The 19,874-nt window shown below is 38.4% G+C and overlaps 1 protein-coding gene across 2 annotated transcripts in view; it reads right to left on the reverse strand.

The window, feature by feature from the left end:
* ap3b1a (adaptor related protein complex 3 subunit beta 1a) overlaps positions 1-19,874 on the reverse strand; it is a 64,537-nt gene that overhangs the window by 17,158 nt on the left and 27,505 nt on the right. For both annotated transcript variants that reach the window (XM_062434426.1, XM_062434427.1), the window contains exons 16-22: positions 19,136-19,322; positions 18,122-18,252; positions 15,620-15,773; positions 14,163-14,346; positions 11,303-11,453; positions 9,218-9,266; positions 7,621-7,724 (exon numbers count right to left, since the gene is read on the reverse strand). In XM_062434426.1, the coding sequence (XP_062290410.1) occupies positions 7,621-7,724; positions 9,218-9,266; positions 11,303-11,453; positions 14,163-14,346; positions 15,620-15,773; positions 18,122-18,252; positions 19,136-19,322 (960 nt within the window). The remainder of the gene's footprint in view (positions 1-7,620; positions 7,725-9,217; positions 9,267-11,302; positions 11,454-14,162; positions 14,347-15,619; positions 15,774-18,121; positions 18,253-19,135; positions 19,323-19,874) is intronic.

Genomic DNA, 19,874 nt, shown 5'->3' on the forward strand with positions numbered 1-19,874 from the left:
TACAGCTCTTGTTAGAAAGAGGTGGTGGGTGGGTCCACACACACACAACGCCAGACAACACACTAAAAACACTGCACTGTCAAATATTGAGAATATTCACAGAATATGCACAAACTAATAAAAAACATGACAAAAGTATGCCAACTTTGGTTTTATTAAAGAGTAAAGAAAGTACTCATAGAGCTTCTTGTATCTTGATTGACAGCACTAATTAGTTCAAAACATAACAGCCTTTTCACACCCCCTAAAACACTTAGCACCTGTTTGTATTCATACGCCCAACACAGAGCTAACACTTACGCTTCCAAATGCAAATGAGTATGAGTTCAAAGACGGAAAAACTGCCATTTAAAACCTTAAAACGATTTTTAAAAACAACTGTAACTCTTTAGAGATTGATAAAGACGAAGGGATGAGTAAGACATATAATGCAGCGTTATATGAAAAAAAAACAACCAGTAGTTCAAAAACAGATTCTTTAAATAACAGACTTGAACGATTAAGCGAGGTGTGCAAACTAATTAAGCTAATTACATGTGACTGAGAATGTGACATGAAGAAACAGTGTGAAAACATGCAGCCATGATGGTACAGCGCTGAGTGTTGAGCGGTGTCAGTGTACATTGTTTTATTGAAGCCGGACGTACTGGTGAGAAATGTACGAGGCGTCCTTTGACTTATCGTGCGCTGCGTGTGAGGATGAAGAATCGGTTTGACATACGAGAGGAGATGAGTTTCAATGTGTTCAGGTCAGAGAGGGGAGTGAGGTTGCTACACTCAACTATCACTATACTGTCGCAGCAAGACGTGAAAAAAGCAACAGGTTTATAAGTCACATTGTGTATACGATTAGATTAATAGATACATGAGCTACACATAAGAAATTATAATAAAACAACCTTCAGGCTATTGAAAGATGTGTTATTGGAAAACTGAGTCTTCTTCAATGTTATTTACTTATTTTTTAAATGTATTTTCTATCTCTAATCATGAAATCAGAAAACTTTGCTTATGTTAGACATTTATTTAAGGTTAAGTTCGTTTAATAAAAAGGTGAGGCTGATAATATTCTATAGTTTCTCACTGCCAAAAAAGACAATGAAAAGATCAAAAACAACGATTCGTCTATCCTACTTACCACTAAATATGTTCTCCATCTTAGTTTATCATGTTAATATGCTAAATAGGACTTAACACAAAGTACAGATGAGGCTGATGGGAATGTTATTAGTTTTTTAGCATTTTGTCATGAAGGCATTGGACAAATTACAAGTTTGACCTGGTGATAGTGCTAAATAAAAAGTTAAGGGATCTCCAAAGTTGTTATCGATCATTTAAGGGGACAACACAACACATTTCACTTTAAAACCTCAACTGTTTACCTTGTGATGGTACTAGAGGAAATGTTGCAGTTCACCAAAGTCAATGGGATTCATCCTCAGAGCACCATGAATGTTTTTACAAACTTTTGCGCAAATCCATTGAGCACATGTTGAGATATTTCACTGTGTAACTGCAAGCTTTTTAAACTGTTGGAGATGTGCAATGTATCTTATAATGTTTTTATTTATGCTATGAATGTCAGTTTTACTTGCGTGACCCTTGTGTGAGTCAGTATGCTCAGGCCACACCGGGTGTCAAAGCATGCACTGTCCTTATCTGTTGTCTCTAGCGCAACCCAATCTGTGTTTTTATCGTGTCATTTCTGGTAGAATGTGGAACTGAATTGTCCTCTAGGATAAATAAAGTAATCTGAATCTGAATCTGCTGGTGGTGCTAAATGAAAAGTGAGAGAATCACCAAATCAGTCAGGATTCATCCTCAGAGCAACATGAAAGTTCACTGTAATCCATCCAATAACTGGTGTAGGCTAAAAACTATTACGGTGGCATTACTGAGCCACACCACACTGTAATTAATGTTAAGTCCATCACACATACACAGTCTTGTTGCTATAAATACTCACTAAAGCACCAAATGAAAATTAATATTAACCTGTTAAAAATGTCTCCAACAAAAACACTATTTAATCATGTTTGAGTGTCATTTCCTAAAAACTACAGAGTCCAACTGTTTAAGGAAATTACTCGTGATGTGTTTTTAAAGATAAACATCTTCAGTAAGAATGAATAGGCTTGGGGCTGAGTGCTACAGCTTTGGTATCATATTGGCACCCGTCTAAGCATTTTCAAAACAATAGGCAGCCCTTGACACATCAGCTACAAAATAAACTCTCCGATCAACAACACAATCCCCCCTCCGGTCCCCTTGACAGGCGAGCATCGTCTCCAGTGCCAGGACCGCCGGAGCGCCTGTAAAGGAGGTCAAACAAACATTTGTTGCCGCGCTGTAACGCTGCTGTGCCCTCACAAGCGCCCGTCACACTGCCTGCCGGCCCAGCAAATTTATCGGGCCACTTTTGGATGTGTCAGAGCAGTCGGCGTCGATAAAGCTGGCCGTAATGTTTGCCACCCCATCACAGCAGAGATTTACCTCTTTGACAGACACATCCTACTTCAAGGTCCCGTCTGTCGCCTAGCGAGGGAGGAACAGCGACCAGACAAGGCTTCAAACTGCTTATTATCACCAATTTGACACAGTGGACAGTTAAAGCCTGACACAAGTGCCCACACAAAGCCCCCTTCACCCTTCCATCTAGTGATGTCCTGTTGCGTAGCACAAGCCCATAACACCTCAAGTTTAAATAAGAGAAGAAGAAGGATGTAACCTTGACTTCTCTGTCAGTTTTTTTTTTCTCCTTTGGCTCCCCCATTCTCCACCCTGGACAGGAAGGAGGGAGGTGACAATGAGGGAGGAAGTTGATTGAGAGGCTCTATTATGCATCAACTTAAAGGAAGCTCCTGTGATGGATGACACAGACACCAGTCACCTTCAGAGCCCGGACGCAACGCTCCCAGCATCCTCCTCTGAGCAAATGACCTGAAAATCCCGCTGACATATTCAAAAGGGCTAACCGGAGCCGGGCAGCCTTGTGCCGTGTGCATAAGAAGGCCAATTTAAAAGAAAGGGGCTGTGTGTGTGTGTGTGTGTTGGGGGGGGGGGGGGGGCAAGGAGATGTATGGGCATATATTGAAAATCCATTTCTGTTTTTCAGACACTGTCTGCCTGCAAAACAAGCGACAGGGTTTTTTATTACGCCCTACAAGAGTTGTGAGGATTAAGGTAGGGACATGTGTTTGACTTTAGGGCCTAATTGTTCCCTTCAGTCAGGAGATGACAATTAATTGAGGGGCGTCACAAAGACCTTGACTGCAAATTGAATTAAATAAATGTTACTACAGCCATCTAGAACTACTTTAATGTAAAAAGAAGTCTCTCCGCCGCATACAGACAGAGGTTAGTTCATTTATGCCAATTTGTCAGTAAATTAGATATTCTTAAATGATTAATTTCGAAATTTTCCATTAAAGTACATTAAGCAATAATAGACAGCTAACGTTCAGAAGCGGCGGTGTCCTTCATCGGAGCTTTGCAAGTGTTGTTCAACTGTCACTCGTTCCTTTGTGTTAGCGTGAAACTATTTAATAAGAAACTAAATGCAGACACAGACAGTAGTTTAGCTGCTGACCACGGTCCAAAACCTCTTTCTAAAGATTTAAATTAAGAACGCCAAATTATTTAAAGTAAAAAGTGATATAAAGACACTTTTTGTACATGAATTTTGACGCTTTGTGCACTCATAGATCATATTACATGCTGTATGTGCAGCTTGTAACTTCACTTGTTAATGATAAAAGTACGTTTAGCATAAAATAACACTTGCTGCCATACATACAGAAACCAGTGTTTACTTGAGTTTTTCCATTTCTTCCCACTTCATACTTTTAATCTGCTGCATTTCAAAAGAAACTGTCAATATACTTATACTTGATTATTTTATTGAGTCCCAAAGCAATTGAAAATATCTGCAGTGAGAGATGAGATAATGTCAAACTGTTATAATGAAAGTGTGTAGTTCAGTAAGTTCTACAGCAGCGATCCATCATTTTGTCTTATTGTAAGATTCTCAGACTTATTTCTAGAAAATTATTGAAAACAAGTTGATTTCTATATGAAAAAGGTTCATATAATCTTACAATATTGATATAGATTCAGTTATTATTTTAAGAAAACGACTCATTAATAATTGCTTTGTGGGATAGGGAATTTTTTTATAGTGCAAAACATGATCATCATAAAGTTGGGTCTCTTTCATTTTAATTTAAAGAGTACAGTGTAGACCTGCTCTATATGTAAAGTGCCTTAAGATGACTATTGTTGTGATTTGGCGCTATATAAATAATGATTGATAGATTGATAAAGTAGTTCAAATTAGCTACACCTTGTCCAGCTAACGTCAAAATGATGATTACGTGTTTATGTATCACTACAGTCACTACTTTTGATACCTTCAGTACATTTTGCTGATAATACTTTTGTACTTTTACTGAGGTAAACTGCACACGACCTCTGTCACCTTAGAAAAGCACGAGAACAAATGACTAAAGGAAGTGGACAGAAAAGAAAAGATAAAGACTATAAATAAATATAAATGCACAGAGAGAAAAACCTGCACTCACATAGTAACTAAAACCAACTAATAAGAAAAGAAATGCTGCAACAGCTGCATTAAAACAACCATTTCCCAAACTACCCGCTGGCTGCATACACCGATGCACTGACTGGCTATTTCCGTGTGGGCATTTCTTCCTATTTAAGAGGCAACTTGTGCAGTTTGAGTGGCGGCAAGAGGTTTGGAGGGCAGGGGCTGCTATATCTGGCGCTCGGGGTCCTTCTGCTGATTCATAATTAGATGTGAACCCAGAGCGCCCACTATGGGAAGGTCAGAGGGGCGAGGAGGGAGACGACGGAGAAGGAGGGGTTGAGCTGGCGCCCGCCTGATGGACACCAAATGAACAAATTATGATGGCCCCCTCTGGGCGTGATGGGGTCAAACGCCCTGCGCCCCGCCGCTGACAGTTCAATTTCCCCCCAACGCAGCCCCATTCGCTGACTGCTAATTATGAATGAAAAGTTATCAGCCTCAGCCAACCCCGCCGCACACACGGACAGCGGTCGGAAGAGGTTTGGGGTAGGATGGGGCGGGGTTGGGGGATTTAAGAGGCATTTGTGAGAGATCCTAATGTCAAAATGTTATTAGAGAGAGCAGTAGCATGCAGAAACTGGGGAGGAGGAGGAGGAGACAGAAGAGGAGGTGGGTCAAAGACAGTGACCAGGGTTAATCTAAATGCCTTTGATAACCATGCAGTAATTCTCTAAAAGGGCCCGAGCGCTCAGCTGAGACAGACTCGCTGCCTCTGTGGGCAGATTGCTGAGAAATAGAAATGACACTGGGGCCAGTGTGTGTGCGTGTGTGTGTGTGCGTGTGTGTGTGTGTTTGAGAGAAAGAGCTGATATGTAAGCGTGTGCATGCATGTCTCAGAAGCTAAGGGGAGGGGCATATGTGAATAAAGGTGAGGTTATTTACCCTTGTCTATGAATCCTGATGCCCATGATGTATTTATGCATAGAACCGACTCTAAATCAGATGTTGATGGGCAAAAAGTTCCCTGTTCTAATCTGCATTTCTATTCTCTATTACTCCCTGGCCTTCACCTGAGGAGGAGAGAAGTGACTAACAAGACTTGCGCTGCATAAACACTGGCCTGAGAGCAGCTGTCAATCATACTGAGTGACAGGCGGGCCGGGGCTGACGGGCAGACGCAGAATATAGAGTAACTAACCACAAAAGCCAAGTATAACACCAAAGCTAGGACAACGTAGAGGCCGTTTAGACGTTTAGAGTTAATGTAGACTTTGAGAAATCTAAATTTAAAGCTTCTTTAACACCAATTTATCAAGTGTTCTTATATTTCCATTTACTTCGATTTTAAATGCATATACTGCTTGAAATTTGACCTTTTTTATTCACACTTTTAACTTGTCCTGAAACCTTTATTATTACACTTAATATTTACTTGATATTATACATTATTTACTTAATATTGTAATTCTACTCGTGTCCGTATGATACCTATTGTATGTGTTACTGTCAGATAAGAGATTTATCCCTGTTTTTCACTGATTAAAAGGTTATTATATTTATTTAACAAGGCAAAGTCCCATTGAGATATTAAAATCTCTTTTACAAAGGAGCCCTGATGTATGTATCTCAGAAGATTGGCAATATGTGATAAAGGTCAGTTTAATTAAAAATTAAAACCACTTCCACTCTTATTGTCACTTTGCCTCTTTCTGAATATTGTAGAAGGATTTAGATTTAGTGCTGAAACTCGATTAATAGAAGGATCAAAATTCATCAACAATATTCAGAATCGACTAATAATTTAAAACTGCAATCTGGGTACCTGTGATGTCATTATTCTACGTTTTATGACATTTTTATGCAGAAATGACTGAATAATTAATAGAAAAAATGATATAAGAAATAACTGTTAAGTAAGAACAGCCCCATTTAGATTTATAAATAACTTATTTACAGCAAAACACTTAAACAAATCAAATTAAAGTAAATTCAAAACAATTATATGTGTGACTACTGTACATTAGGGCTGCAAGTATTGATTAATCTGCCAATTATTTCTTGATTAATGCTCAGTCTGTGAAATAAGAAAACTGTGAAAAGTCCTCAGTCATCAGATATCTTGTGTACGGTTTAAGATTAAAGATATTCAATTTGCTATATTAAGAAATGAAAAAAGCAGCAAAATGTCTCATTTAAGAATAACAAAAAAAACAAATATTTGGCATTTTTGCTTGAAAACTGACAATCAAGTGATTATCTAAATAGGTAATGATTCAATTTTCTGTCAACTGACTTATTGTTGCAGGTCTACTGTTAAAACATCTGGATCTTTTCTGATTTAAGCTACCAAAGCTCTGGATACCAAATAGACACAGCAACAGAAGGAAGAATAGTCTGGACATTTCCCTTCCCGGGGGGCGATGGGGGAGCAGTGGTGGTGGGGGAGAAGAAGAAGACAAGATACAAAATACACAAGACGTGCAGAGCCGCTCACATACTGGAGGAGAGAGAAAGGAGCCGTCACACGAGGAAAGGTCAACCATCAGATATACACAACACAGAGACACGAGGGACACAACATCTGACAGAGAGAGATGGAAGGTGACAGAGAGGAGGAGAGAGATGAGAGAGAGAGAGAGAGAGAAAGAGAGAGACAGAGAGAGAGAGAGAGAGAGAGAAAGACAGAGAGAGAGAGAGAGAGAGAGAGAGAGAGAGAGAGAGAGAGAGAGAGAGAGAGAGAGAGAGAGAGAGAAATTGAGTTCAAGGGTGTTGAGAAGCAAAAAGACAGCGAGGGGGGGGGGGGGGGGGGAGAAAGACAGACTATAAGAGATACAGGAAACTAGGAGAGCAGTTGTAGCGTCCTGACTGGACTATAAATATAAGAAGGCAGAAAAGGTCAATAGTTGGCATCTCGAGCAGAAATGTTCCACAAGGGAGAGAGAGACTCATTTCAGCATCTCATACGCTGCTCCGCTGAAGAGGAGAGGAACAATCGACTCTCAGCGTGCGTTGATGGAGGAAGTGTCATCACGTTTTTTTTTTTCTAATGCAGACGTACTCGCAGTATTACCAACCTGCATGGCGGAGGAGACGTTGGAGAGAGAGAGGCCTTCCAGGTCGGACATCAGGCTCGAAGAGAGGACCGAAGATTTTGGCGTGTTTGTGTTTGCTGGAGAAACTGAAAAGGACACAAAGAGAAGGCAGCTAAAAAACAAACACTTATTAAAGTCACTTTGAGTTGTGGCGTGAATTTCTGTCTCTAGGGGTGCAAAAGACTAGAATTTTAAAATATTATAACCAAAGTGACTTTAAAACTATGCTGAGGCTGCAGAAAAAAGCTAAAACAACAACTAACATATAATCATCTTATAAACTGGGACTGCAATTAGCTTCAATTAGGAGGGAAAAGTAGTTTTACAGGCATACTGGGGATGCAGACCTGTATGTTACCAATGTTAGTTAGTTAGTTAGTTAGTTAGAGTATTAGGTTTACTAATTGAAGAATTAAACTGATTCATAAAGCTGTTTCATAAGTGTAGGTATGGGTGTACATATGTGTATTTATTGTGTTTATATTAGTACTTATACGGTTAATTAGGAGTATTTTGGGAATACTAATTTTTAAATTATGTGGATATACTCTTATACTCTCTCTTCAATTTAAAAATCAATAAACAAAGCATTAAAAAAACTAAATAAAGCTCTTTCAGAACTGTATTTGAACCCAGATTGATACACAAGTGTTATCGAGAGTTAAAGCAGATTATCTTCCTGAAAAACTGTCAAAAACTATGATTCATGAGTAGGTATGAACTCTACTCCACTACAAGAGAGGAGATTGAATTGATTGATTTGAGTTTATTCCCCACATGATAAACAATGGCATGGACAAACAATTAAAGTATTGTTGTTATTGTTATTGTTGCCTTAAAAACAAAAATCATCATTATCGTTCCTGTTAAACTATAAAAAAATAAAAATGTATTTGGATAGTTGGTTGGACTTGATTCCAGCTTTGTACACTGAATGACTGGAGTTAAACATTATCATTACATGACACTATATCATATACATTAAGATTTACATGAGCTTGGTATTGTATATATTGTTATATCTACCGTAGATTAAAGAAGAATTCTGTAAAAGTTTTGATCCAAACTAAACAAGGGGAAAACTAAGCTTTCAATAAAGGTGGCAAACATTTCTTTTAGAGGGTCAGATTTTAAAGCTGTTGTTATAAATTGCTTGATTACACATTGAGGAGTAATGGACCAACTCTGGCTTTTATTTTAAGTAGTATTTCTGGCTACCTGACAAATGCAAAGCCCAATATTTACTCTTCTATTAGCTCTCTTTAAATCTCTAGAGTGAAAAAATCTGTCTTTAAATTTCTTTACCAACTTTTCTCTGTCTGACTTCAGAAGACTTCTGTTGTGATTTGGTGATATATAAATAAAGATTAATGGTGTGCGGGTAAAATTTCATTTGGTTAATCAGAGGTGTTTTTTTAAGCCTGCTGCTGTTTGAAAACATGATTTATTTTAGTAGAATTTGAGAAAAAGAAGATAAAACAGACTAAAACACTCGAGCTGTAGAGTTGGGTGATAAATCTCATTAATGCCTGTTTGAAACTAAGTGATTTAACAGAAGTAAAAGGGCAAATAAACTCACAGTCATCTAGATCCAGTAAAGAGACTTCATTCTTGGGCTTCACTTGCACCTAAAAAACAAAACAAACACAGCAACATGATGACGATGAGCAACCACAGGAGGAGAGGATGAGAGAGAAAATACGACAACTCAAAACAAAAAATAGTGAAATTGTCAGTCGTGCTATTTCATTGAGACGCTGCCTCTCAATTCATGACACATTCATCCCAAAAATATCAGCACGCAACACGTCTGCATTTTTCGATGGCCGGTCATGCACAGTGTTGTGTCACAACCGATACGCGCCGCCTCGAGCGACTGAGGCGGGCTTGTCAGGTGTTGAGCTCGCGGGAATTACAACACACGCCTACGGGACACACACACACACACACACACACAAACGAGCCCCAATAAAAAATACATTTAAACATACGAGGGAGGCTTTTATCACCCTTTCTCCACACCGTCCTAACCACCCAAAGGCTCCATTCACGTCACATAAACAACCATAAAATTCCACTCTGCATACTCCAGGCTGAGCACGCAGGGAAAAATTAAATAAATAAAAAACAACAGGGAGAGCGAGTGAGGGAAACAAACAATAAAGTTAGAGGCCGTATCTTATCAGATCTTCTCTGATTGACGCTTTAGTGGCGGTAATAGAGACGGAAACCTTGTTAGTAAATGGAGGTCTGAAACAGAAAGAGAGAGAGACAAAGAGAGAAAGAGAAAGAAAGAGGGAGAGAGAGAGAGAGAGAGAGAGAGAGAGAGAGAGAGAGAGAGAGAGAGAGAGAGAGAGAGAGAGAGAGATATGCATAATTCATAGGCCATGCCCAAATGACAAACTGTATGAAATGAGAATTTCATAGTGCAGAAAAAAGAGAAGGGAGGCCGAGAAATGGTGTGATGAGCATGAACAGGTGAGAAAAAAAGATGGTGAGGGGCTGAAAAGAGGGTGAATGTTATATTATGAGGATGAATATTATAAAAAAAACTCACTTTTTTCAGTGCTAGTCTGTTTGTATTTGGGTCTCTGATGTGCCTACTAACATAAACAGTGAAATAAGGCCATCCAGGCAGTTTACTGTGGGCTGATTGAACAAGCTGTTCAGTTTGATGCCCCTTCTTACATCACATGGGGTGAAGCTCAGCTAAACTAAGCTAAGGGTGAAAAATCCTGCATTTTTGTCACTGCTGCTGCCTTCTGGAGAAATAAACACTGAATTCTGCTGTAAAAAGGGTGCAGAATTCAGTCTTCCCAGTCAGCAGGAGGACTTTGCTTTTTAAACTTTTTGTGATTAAGCAAATTTATCTTCAGTCTTGCCTCTAAACCTAGCCAGCGCTAACACCAGCGCCACACACCGCCTTAGCCGCTGTCATCAATAGTTAACATCTTAAGTGGCTGGTGACTTTACATGCTTTAAAAGTTATACAGTACATAGACATATATGAGGATAAACAATAATATCGCTGCCATATTTATGCCTTTAGATGACGTTATTTTGAGCGCGTATGGAGCAGCTACAATGTTAGCATAGTTCTGATCGACCTAAACTCTGTGTCATAATGAACAGCTTATGTGCTTCATATTAGCCTGATTCTAAAGACTCCCGCTTCCTATTCAAGTTATAGGAATATAGTGCATTTTTATGTCTAATAATTATGATTATAAAGTGATTTTTAATGTTTCAACTCTTTTTACAAAAGGGCACATACCTCTATCAAGCCCATATAATCATCTTAATCTGTTATTTTACATATTAACAATGAAAAAGAAACTTGGTTAATAAAATGAGTACAAGTGATCAACAGTTTGTTGTTCAAAATGCATCCAAATGCATTCAAGTACACATAATTAAAGATGATCATTTAAAACATACTATATATAAAATATTTTCCATTCAAGTAAGTGCATATGTTCATGAGAAAATAGCAATAATCGCTCTATTTTGCAGCGTCATGAAACAGAAACGATATAAATAAATCTTCTGCAGAACAGCAATCGAAAAATCTCATGTTCTGCCACTGAGTTAAACCATCTGCTCACCCTTGAACCAAATTAAAAATTAAGTTAATTACAGAATCTATCTTAGACCATGACGTCACCTTGGGTTTGGACTTGACAGCGCTCTTCTTCTGTGTTGCGGGGGAGTCTGAGTCCGAGTCGTCCTCCGAGTCCGACTCTGAATCAGAGGAGCTTTCGGCTGATGAACTGCTGGCTTGGGCTACAGGTCCGTTCCCATTTTCATCTGAGTCACTGTAACACACGAGAATTACTTCAGACATGGGATCAATACAAGTAGCAGAATGCATAAAAGCAACCATTAACTTGGTGCTTTTAACACATCATTTGCATAAAACCTTTTATACATCTGCACAAACAGCTTTCAAGTCTAGAAACAAAACTAAACAGGCAAATGAAACTTGCCAATATCTTGTTTCTTTTTTCCATCCGAGCTGAAATCTCAGGCTCGGCCCGGTCAGAACAACAAAGATCAATCTGTTTTTGTTTGTGAAGTTAATTTAATGTTGCATTTACTCAAAAAGATTTTTTCCATCTTTCTCCTCTCTCTTTCACTCGCTCTGTCCCTCTTCAATTTGTCCCGATAATGAGTGTTTACTCCGCCTGCCTGGGATTTTCAGCCGTTAAATTAATGAGGGGAATTGTGATGGTAACTGGCTTTTTAACTTGGGCGATGATGAAAAGCCAGTATTAATTTGGCCTACAGATTTCATTTGCTGCGAACAGGAAAAAGTGATATAAATCACTGTGGGCCTGATTAGGCCCTGCCTGAAATGACTGGGCCATAATGAGGGCATTATGCTGTGTTTGTTGTGGAAGCACTGGGGTGAGCTGCTCTAATTACTGTGTGTATGTGTGTGTGTGCGTGTTTGTGTGTGTTTGAGCACTGGGGTGAGTTGCTCTAATTATACTCTCTAATGGAGAGAACAGGGTCAGCCGGCGGCCTGTCACACAGCAAAATCAGGTACATTCTGTGTGAGTTTGTGTGTCCGTGAGCAAATGAAGTAGAGTGCATAAGAAACTGAATTTGCCAGTGTGTGTAAGGGAGTGTGCGTGAGCATATTCAGTGGTAATGACTCAAATCTCATTCATTGGTAACACCAGGCTGCTAAATGACCAATCAAAAGTCATTATCCATTAGCCATGTAAATGTGGGTTACGCTATTGGAGGAAAATTCTCCTTGATTAGCTTGTTAATGGAACTCACACTAACGATATTCTAACAGCTCTGCCAGCCTGAATGTGTTAGTGTATTAGTGTGTAAGTGAGTGTGCGTGTGTGGGTGTGTGTGTGTGAAAGAGAGAGAGAGATGGGGGGGGGTAGTACAACAGGCGTTTATGGCTCACAGACTACACTGCTACCTGCTCCTAGAAAGGGGGGTGAAGAAATGAGTTTTAAGAACTGCAACAAATACTTCATTAATCGATTAATTATCAACTATTAGATTATTCGCCATCGATGTTGCAAATCGATTCATCGTTACAGCTTTTCAAATATGAATATTTTTCTGTTTTTTTTCGTCTTCTATGACAATAAACTGAATATCTTTGGGTTGTGAACTGTTGGTACAAAACAAGACAAGAGAGGAAACAGTGATAAACATTTTTTACCCTTTTCTGACATTTTCCGGACCAAACAACTAATCAAACTGACCTAATGTGGCTACTTTTTCCATTTTTTCTCTACTTTCTTCAAACATAGATTTGGATTAAGAATTAAACAATAATAGTATTTGGTGAGCAAACAGATTTTGGCCAACGAATTTGAGTAGTGGATTTGTGTTTCCATCTCTACAAGGAGTAACCACACTGTTAATAGTAACACAAAAATGATTCTAACTCTTATTTGAAGTCCTACTTCACTTGGATTGTTTGAGCTTCGCTGTGCGCGCAGAGTTTGACACTCGAAAATGTTTTTTCTTAAATTAATCTGCTGAAGTTTCTCTGAGCTCACTATAAATCAAGGTTCAAGGTTTGTTTATTGTCATTCAAAAACATACTTTCACATGAAAAGAACAAAATTTGCACTCCGGTCCCAGCAGTGTAATAATTAGGAAATCTGAGTTTAAGACGCGTTCAAGCGTGATTTGAGACATCACAACTAGTTTAGATGCAATTACCCTGAAGCCTCCAGTTCACAAGTAAGTAGGAGACATCTTGTGTCCAGCAGTTAAAACTTTGAAACTAAAACTACTTGCATATTTCTAGATTTTGGATTTTTCAATGAAGGAGAAAATAATGTCAGATTTATGGTGGAAAAACCATATCACACACAATGTATTCTTCCAAGCAGAGTATTTCTATGTGTCTTTAAAATAGATCTGGAATGTTTATTATCTTTATTATTTTGTTTGAATATATGAATATGAATATTTTTTGAGATTTTGTGGATTTTTAATGCAGAATTCTCATTCACAAAAACTTACCATGTAGTTTAACCTTGTTGTGTGTGTGTGTGTGTGTGTGTGTGTGTGTGTGTGTGTGTGTGTGTGTGTGTGTGTGTGTGTGTGTGTGTGTGTGTGTGTGTGTGTGTGTGTGTAAAGTTACAAAGAAATGAGAAGGTATAAGAAGAATCTTTTTTCTATTCTGAGTTTTCTTGACATACATAAAAGATGAAGTGAAAACATTGGTGGGAGTAGAAGAGAGGTGGGAGAACAGAAGGAGCTATCATGCCAGGAGGTGGGCTGTCATATAGATAATAAAAATGGCTGAAGTTGTGAACAGATGGAGGTTGAGTTATTGATGCAGCAAAGCACTGATCACATTTACTGACTTCAACTCTTGATGCCTCTCGCAAACACACACCTGTCTAATTAGCAAAGTGAAAAAGAAGGGGGGAAGAAGAGAGAGGAAGGAAACAGGTAACATCTGGACACGCTAAATTCACAGGGAAGAAAAATGATGCTTTCAGAGTCTAACTGACAGGAGGGGGGTTTCACTGTACCTGTCAGCAGCAGTTGGCTTGCTTTTCTTCAGAGGCACCTTCTTGGTCTTTTTCTTCTTTTTCTTTTGGTCTAAGTCGGACCCGCTCGAGCTCTTTTCGGATTCACCCGAACTCTTCCCAGAATCACCGGAGCTCTTCTCAGACTCTTCACTGCTCTCCTCCTCCTCGCTGTCACTGCCCGACTCTGTACAAACACACGAACAGTAGCGATGAATTAAAGGTTAATATCCTCATCTTTTCATTTTGGCACCTTTTTATGGTCAACATTTCATTCCTACTGCCATAAACATCTCAACCCTCCTGTTATCTTCCTGTTTACCGTGCAACTTTTATCCTTCCGGGTCAAAAAAGAATCCAGTTTGATTTGACTCTTTATAAAGCATAAGATATAAATTATCACCCAAATTTGTTTTGGCTCATTTGATACTTTTTTCGCTGTTGAAATTATAGTCAATAGGCCTCATTTAAATGAAGTTAAACGTCATCTTTTAGTAAAGAAAAAGCAGAAATTAAATACTAAATTTAAGATCAGAGGAAAATAAGTTGATGGATTATCACACACTGATATATGTCAAAAGTTCAGTAAGGATAATGTTTTGAAACCATTTCAACAGTGTACTTTTACATACCCACCTTGTAAATATCGTTTTATCAAGTTATTTATGATCTATATTTTTATTATGCTTTTAGGAGGATGTATTAAATGTCTATGTATTTACATTCATACATATTTACAATAAACTGTGTATAACTGTCGTGTCTCATTCTATTCTGTAACTCTCTCTATATCGTAGTTATAATTGTTAGTGGTGGAGTCCGCCACTCTCTCCCAGGATTATAATTGCCTACCTGCGCACAGCAGATTCACAGCAAACTATGCATGCATGTAATCAAGCATTACTGTTTATAGTCTTATCTCATTGACATTAGCCTCACTGTTTACTGTTCGCTCTCTTAACAGCCGGTCAGAGCTGTATTAAGTTACCGCTAATGCTAATCTATTATTTCCTACGACTGCTGCTTCACATTTAAAGAATTCAATTAGCAAAATCTGGTGAGGCTTTCCTTGTGAAGCAGTCTTTAAGGTTAGTGCCTACAGCAAAATGTAAAACAAGACATTGGTTTTGAGGACATCAGCATAATCAACTGATGATTGGCTGACACATCTGAAATCAGATTGATGGGGGAAAAAAGACCAAATATTAACTGATTTCTTCATTTAAACACAATGAGTTTGTTTGGGAGCAAAGTAAACATATTTACCAGTTGCTCCTTTTGTTGTATCGCTGGGAAAATAGCAGCTAAAGGAGTGTTTGATGTCATATTAAACTGTGCTTACTGTCTCAAAAGGATGTTATCTTTAATACACAATCACAAAAGGACAGCAGCTTTTTCTATAAAAAAAAAGGATGAAAAATAAAAAACGTAAATTTATAAAAACACAAACAGAAACAAACCATCACTTCCGCTGCTGCTACTGCTGCTGCTGCTGTCTTCACTGCCGCTGCTGTCTGATCCTTCCTTTTCTTTCTCGTCTTCATCGTCCGAGTAGAACTTGTCATCAGATTTGGATTTCTTGGACTTCCCGACCAACGGTGCCCACTCCTTCACCTGAAGAGATACGGAGGAGGGAAGCATTCAGGTATTCATTAGTTAAAAGGGATGAGCGAGCTGCCAGTTTGTGAGTTATTATAACATCTTATTTAGCTGCATTATTTTTTGTCTAATTAAATTATTCAAATGCTTTTCAGGTTCTTCAGGTTGTCATCAGTCTGTGAAGTGATTGACACACTGTACAGTATAAAAGAGCGTCAGACTTTAGTTCTGCATTATATTTAAAACTGGGGATAAAGTTTGTTTGTACATGCTTGTTGTCGGGTTCTTTCTTATCTGACGTTTATTGTTTTATTAGGGTCTCCATTAGCTGACACCTGAATAAGTGTGATAAAGTTTAAGTCGGCGCTGAGAGAAAAAACTGAATCAATACTCGTAATATTTCTTCACTGAAAAATAAAGTATTTTTGTTTCTGCTTTAACTTTTAACAAAAGGACAAGAAGTTCTTGTCATTGAGCTGAATGCAAACTGAGATTTCTCACCAAAGAGGCATTTATCCATCTAACTTTGACGAGTAAATAAAAACCAATAATGTATTTATATATTACTCAATAGAAGTAAGAATGATCTCGTCTCATGGTGGGAAAATGATCATGTAGGAAGCCAGTGGATTGATTTCTCTAGTGTGTGTTTTTGGAGATCAGACTTCATTGGACATAATAAAACAGAGCAACCAGTGTCATCAGTTAAAGTATTGACATGTCAGACTCCTTACTAGCTTTTAAATTGAGGCTTAAAATGTCTTTATCTACCAGTAACTTTTATCAAATTATGATTAATTATTTAATCATATGTTGAAATGCCCTGTTTATTAATTCTATACTTGTTTTAGCTTCAGTTTTATTTTCTAATCCTATTTATAAGCATTATTTCATGTTGCTTTGTTTCTTTTATATATCTTATCTAAAGTCACACCTGTGGTTCCATGTCATTCATCTGGACCAAATAAGAAAAGAATTTTACTTTTAGATTAAAATAATCAGATTAAGTCATAAGGGAGTGAAAAAGAGGTTAGTAGTAGTAGTAGTGTGGCCGCTGGGTTTCACTCACTTTTTAATCAAAGAGTATTTTGTGTATTTTGACAATCAGGGAAGATCCCTGCATGTGTGCTGATACGCTTAATTGTTACCATGGTTACCGGATGATGATTATATAGATTGCTTATACTTAACTGGCAGTTGCCACGGTTAGCAGATGCATTCAATATTCATACTAAATATCACATATCTGCTAATACTACTACAAATACTACTACTGTTACTACTTCTACTATTACTACTACTACAACAAATAATACTACTGTTGCTGTTACTAAGAATACTACTACTTTTTTTCTGTACAGATTGTAAAGCCTCCTGAGGAAAATGTGTGATTTGTGATACTGGGCTATACAAATAAAACCACACAGACACTATCACACAATTATGTGGCTAATCTGCTTTGCTTTCAGACCAGAAACAGCACCAGAGTTCAATAGGATTCAATCTGAGACCACCTGTTTAGACCACACCAGAGTTTAGTTGGGAGCTTTCACATATGCCTAAATGAACCAGACACCAAACAGTTTTAATCAGTTTGCATCACATCTTCAGCACATCAACAAGTGTTAAACTATTTCTGGAGGACCACGACATTTATTTAATGTTGCTATGATACCAATACCACATTTTCCTGAGAAAAAAAATGATGAATTAGGTTTAATATGATAACATCCATTTCTCAATCACTGGTCTGTTGGGACTTTATATTTAGACAAGAGTCACCCTAGATGATGTCAACGAGGAGAGATATTAAAAAAGGTAATGAATCTACTGCTCATGTTTGTTATGCCTGACTTCAATTCAAAAAACAGGCACTTCATTTGGTTTCGTAGTGCTGAACGAGCGCTCGTGAGTGGTGGTGGTCATGCCCCCCTGATGTAATGTTGACGCAAAATTATTAATGAGCCTTTTTGAAAGTGTGCTGCTTGTTGTTTCAGGCACTTTTCTCTTTAAATAGTTACAAATATGCTAAAAGTTATCCTCTGTAATGTAAAAAAAAACATCTTAAAAGAAACTTTAACATGATTTATAATGAATTTATAAGCAACGACGGTGATTGATGACGCTTTTCTTACCACTACAGACGCCAGATTGTCACAATATGTATCTGCAATCTCTGTATTTTTAGCACAATGTCATATTACGAAGAACATGTTGTGACAAATTTCTCACTGTGTTTTAACAGAGAAGCCGAAAGTGAGGAGAGACAGTAAACGGACAGATTTCAGTTCAAAATAAGCACCTAGAGTATTCAGTTTAACTATTCAAAATAAAGGATTGTGTAAGAAAGGTAGATCACTTACTGGTTCAATGACTTCCACGTTCCTCACAGACTGGTCAGGAGCAACAGCTGGCCAGTCCGACAGCTCCTGGTATCCACTGGCTTTGATATTGAGACTGTGGGAGAGGGTGCCCAGTTGGAAACGATCTCTATCTGAGAGAAGAGTAAAGTAGACACAATAAATAAAAAACAAAAAAAGCACTGGGTTGAGAAGATGAGAGGTCAAAAGAGGAGAGGAAGTGTATTATCTTTTATTTTTTAAATGGATTCCCAGTGAGTGGTGAAGAAATGAGAGGTTCAAAGTCACCTCAGTGTATCTTTAATGAGGGAGTCGATGGTTAAATGTAACACTGAGAGCTTTAATATGATATTTAGACATTTGAGAGGATGCATGGATTTAATATCACACACTCTTCTTTCTCCCAGGAAGGGAACACAGGAAGGTAATCAGTGTCTGTGCACATTGAGAGGTGTGCTCTAAAAAATGTGCTTCAAAAAAAAAAAACAGAAAAGACTTGAGTTGTGAATATTAAGAATGACAGGGGTGGTTAACGCTTTCCATAAACATCCAGTAGCTGCAAACTGCCTCTGAATTTTAATGTTGGAGGAGGCAGGGTTTTTTTGGTCCCTTTTGGGATAAAAACTGGGAGAGAACGAGAGAGAACGAGAGAGAGAAGAGACAGCTAAATGAGGCAGATTTTTTCCCCCTCTCAGTGTCTGAAAAAGGTTAGCATTAGCTCAATAATTTACCCATCTCATTAGTCCTAGGTAAAGGGGTCTGACCTAACTGCCCTTCAGAGACAGACACACCAGAATAATAAAACCACCGTCTGAATCAACTTTGCATACTACAGGAAATAGAGCCACTAGATGTGAAATAGAAGACCGTTAATATGCATTCAGGTGATTCCTTGACGTATTAACAAACAGACAAAGGAGGGGAGTGAGTGTTTAATCTCAAATTTTCTCCCTATTTAGGGTATTTATGTGATTTAGAATAAGAATAAGAGGTTGACCTCATGAATATAAGAAGTACCTTTGAAGGCAGACTCGAGCACCGGGGCTGGTTTGGAGGCCAGCAGGATGCGCCGAGCGTACTTGTTGAGGGCGCCGTTCTTCTCGTTTGGCACGATCAGCTGTCTTATGAAGCGAGTGCGGTCTCTGATGTCGTAGTTCTGATCGTATTTGCCGAGGTTAAGGATGTACTGGGTCAGCAGCTTGGTCTGGGAGGCAGAGAGGGCAGAGGGAGGACAGAGATCAGGAAAGTGAGATGACATAGGATCAAGACAAGAAGATTGATGGGATGGATGATGTTTATGAAACTTTAACACCGATTTCACACATCAAATTCTGTTTCCAGGTGTTTGGTAGTACTAATGCATATGTGAAGATGGTTGTTTAAAGTCTTTAATTGCTTCAAAGGGAGTGAAGTCTTATAAACTGTCTAAAGTGATGTGACTTGAGTCCGGTGTCTTGATTTTGGAGGTGCAATGTTAGCTTGAGGCCAGCGGCTTCATGTTACATTAGCTGCTTATACCATAACACACCTGAATCTCTGAGCAAGCTGCTGGTGGTTTAGATGCATTGTGGGTAATATAGGTGCCAGATTTTGGCCAGAATGCATTGAATAGAAAACATGATAGTTCTGTTTTTTGCTGAATCGATCAATACTTTTTGTGACTATCAGGGTTACATTTATTTTTTGTTCCCTCTGTGCATCTTTTTTACTTACTTTTTGGGGGATGGATGGGGGAATTTGTTCTGTAAGTGCTTTA

The sequence above is a fragment of the Scomber scombrus genome, chromosome 15 (genome assembly GCF_963691925.1).
Source record: "Scomber scombrus chromosome 15, fScoSco1.1, whole genome shotgun sequence".
Lineage (NCBI taxonomy): Eukaryota > Metazoa > Chordata > Actinopteri > Scombriformes > Scombridae > Scomber > Scomber scombrus.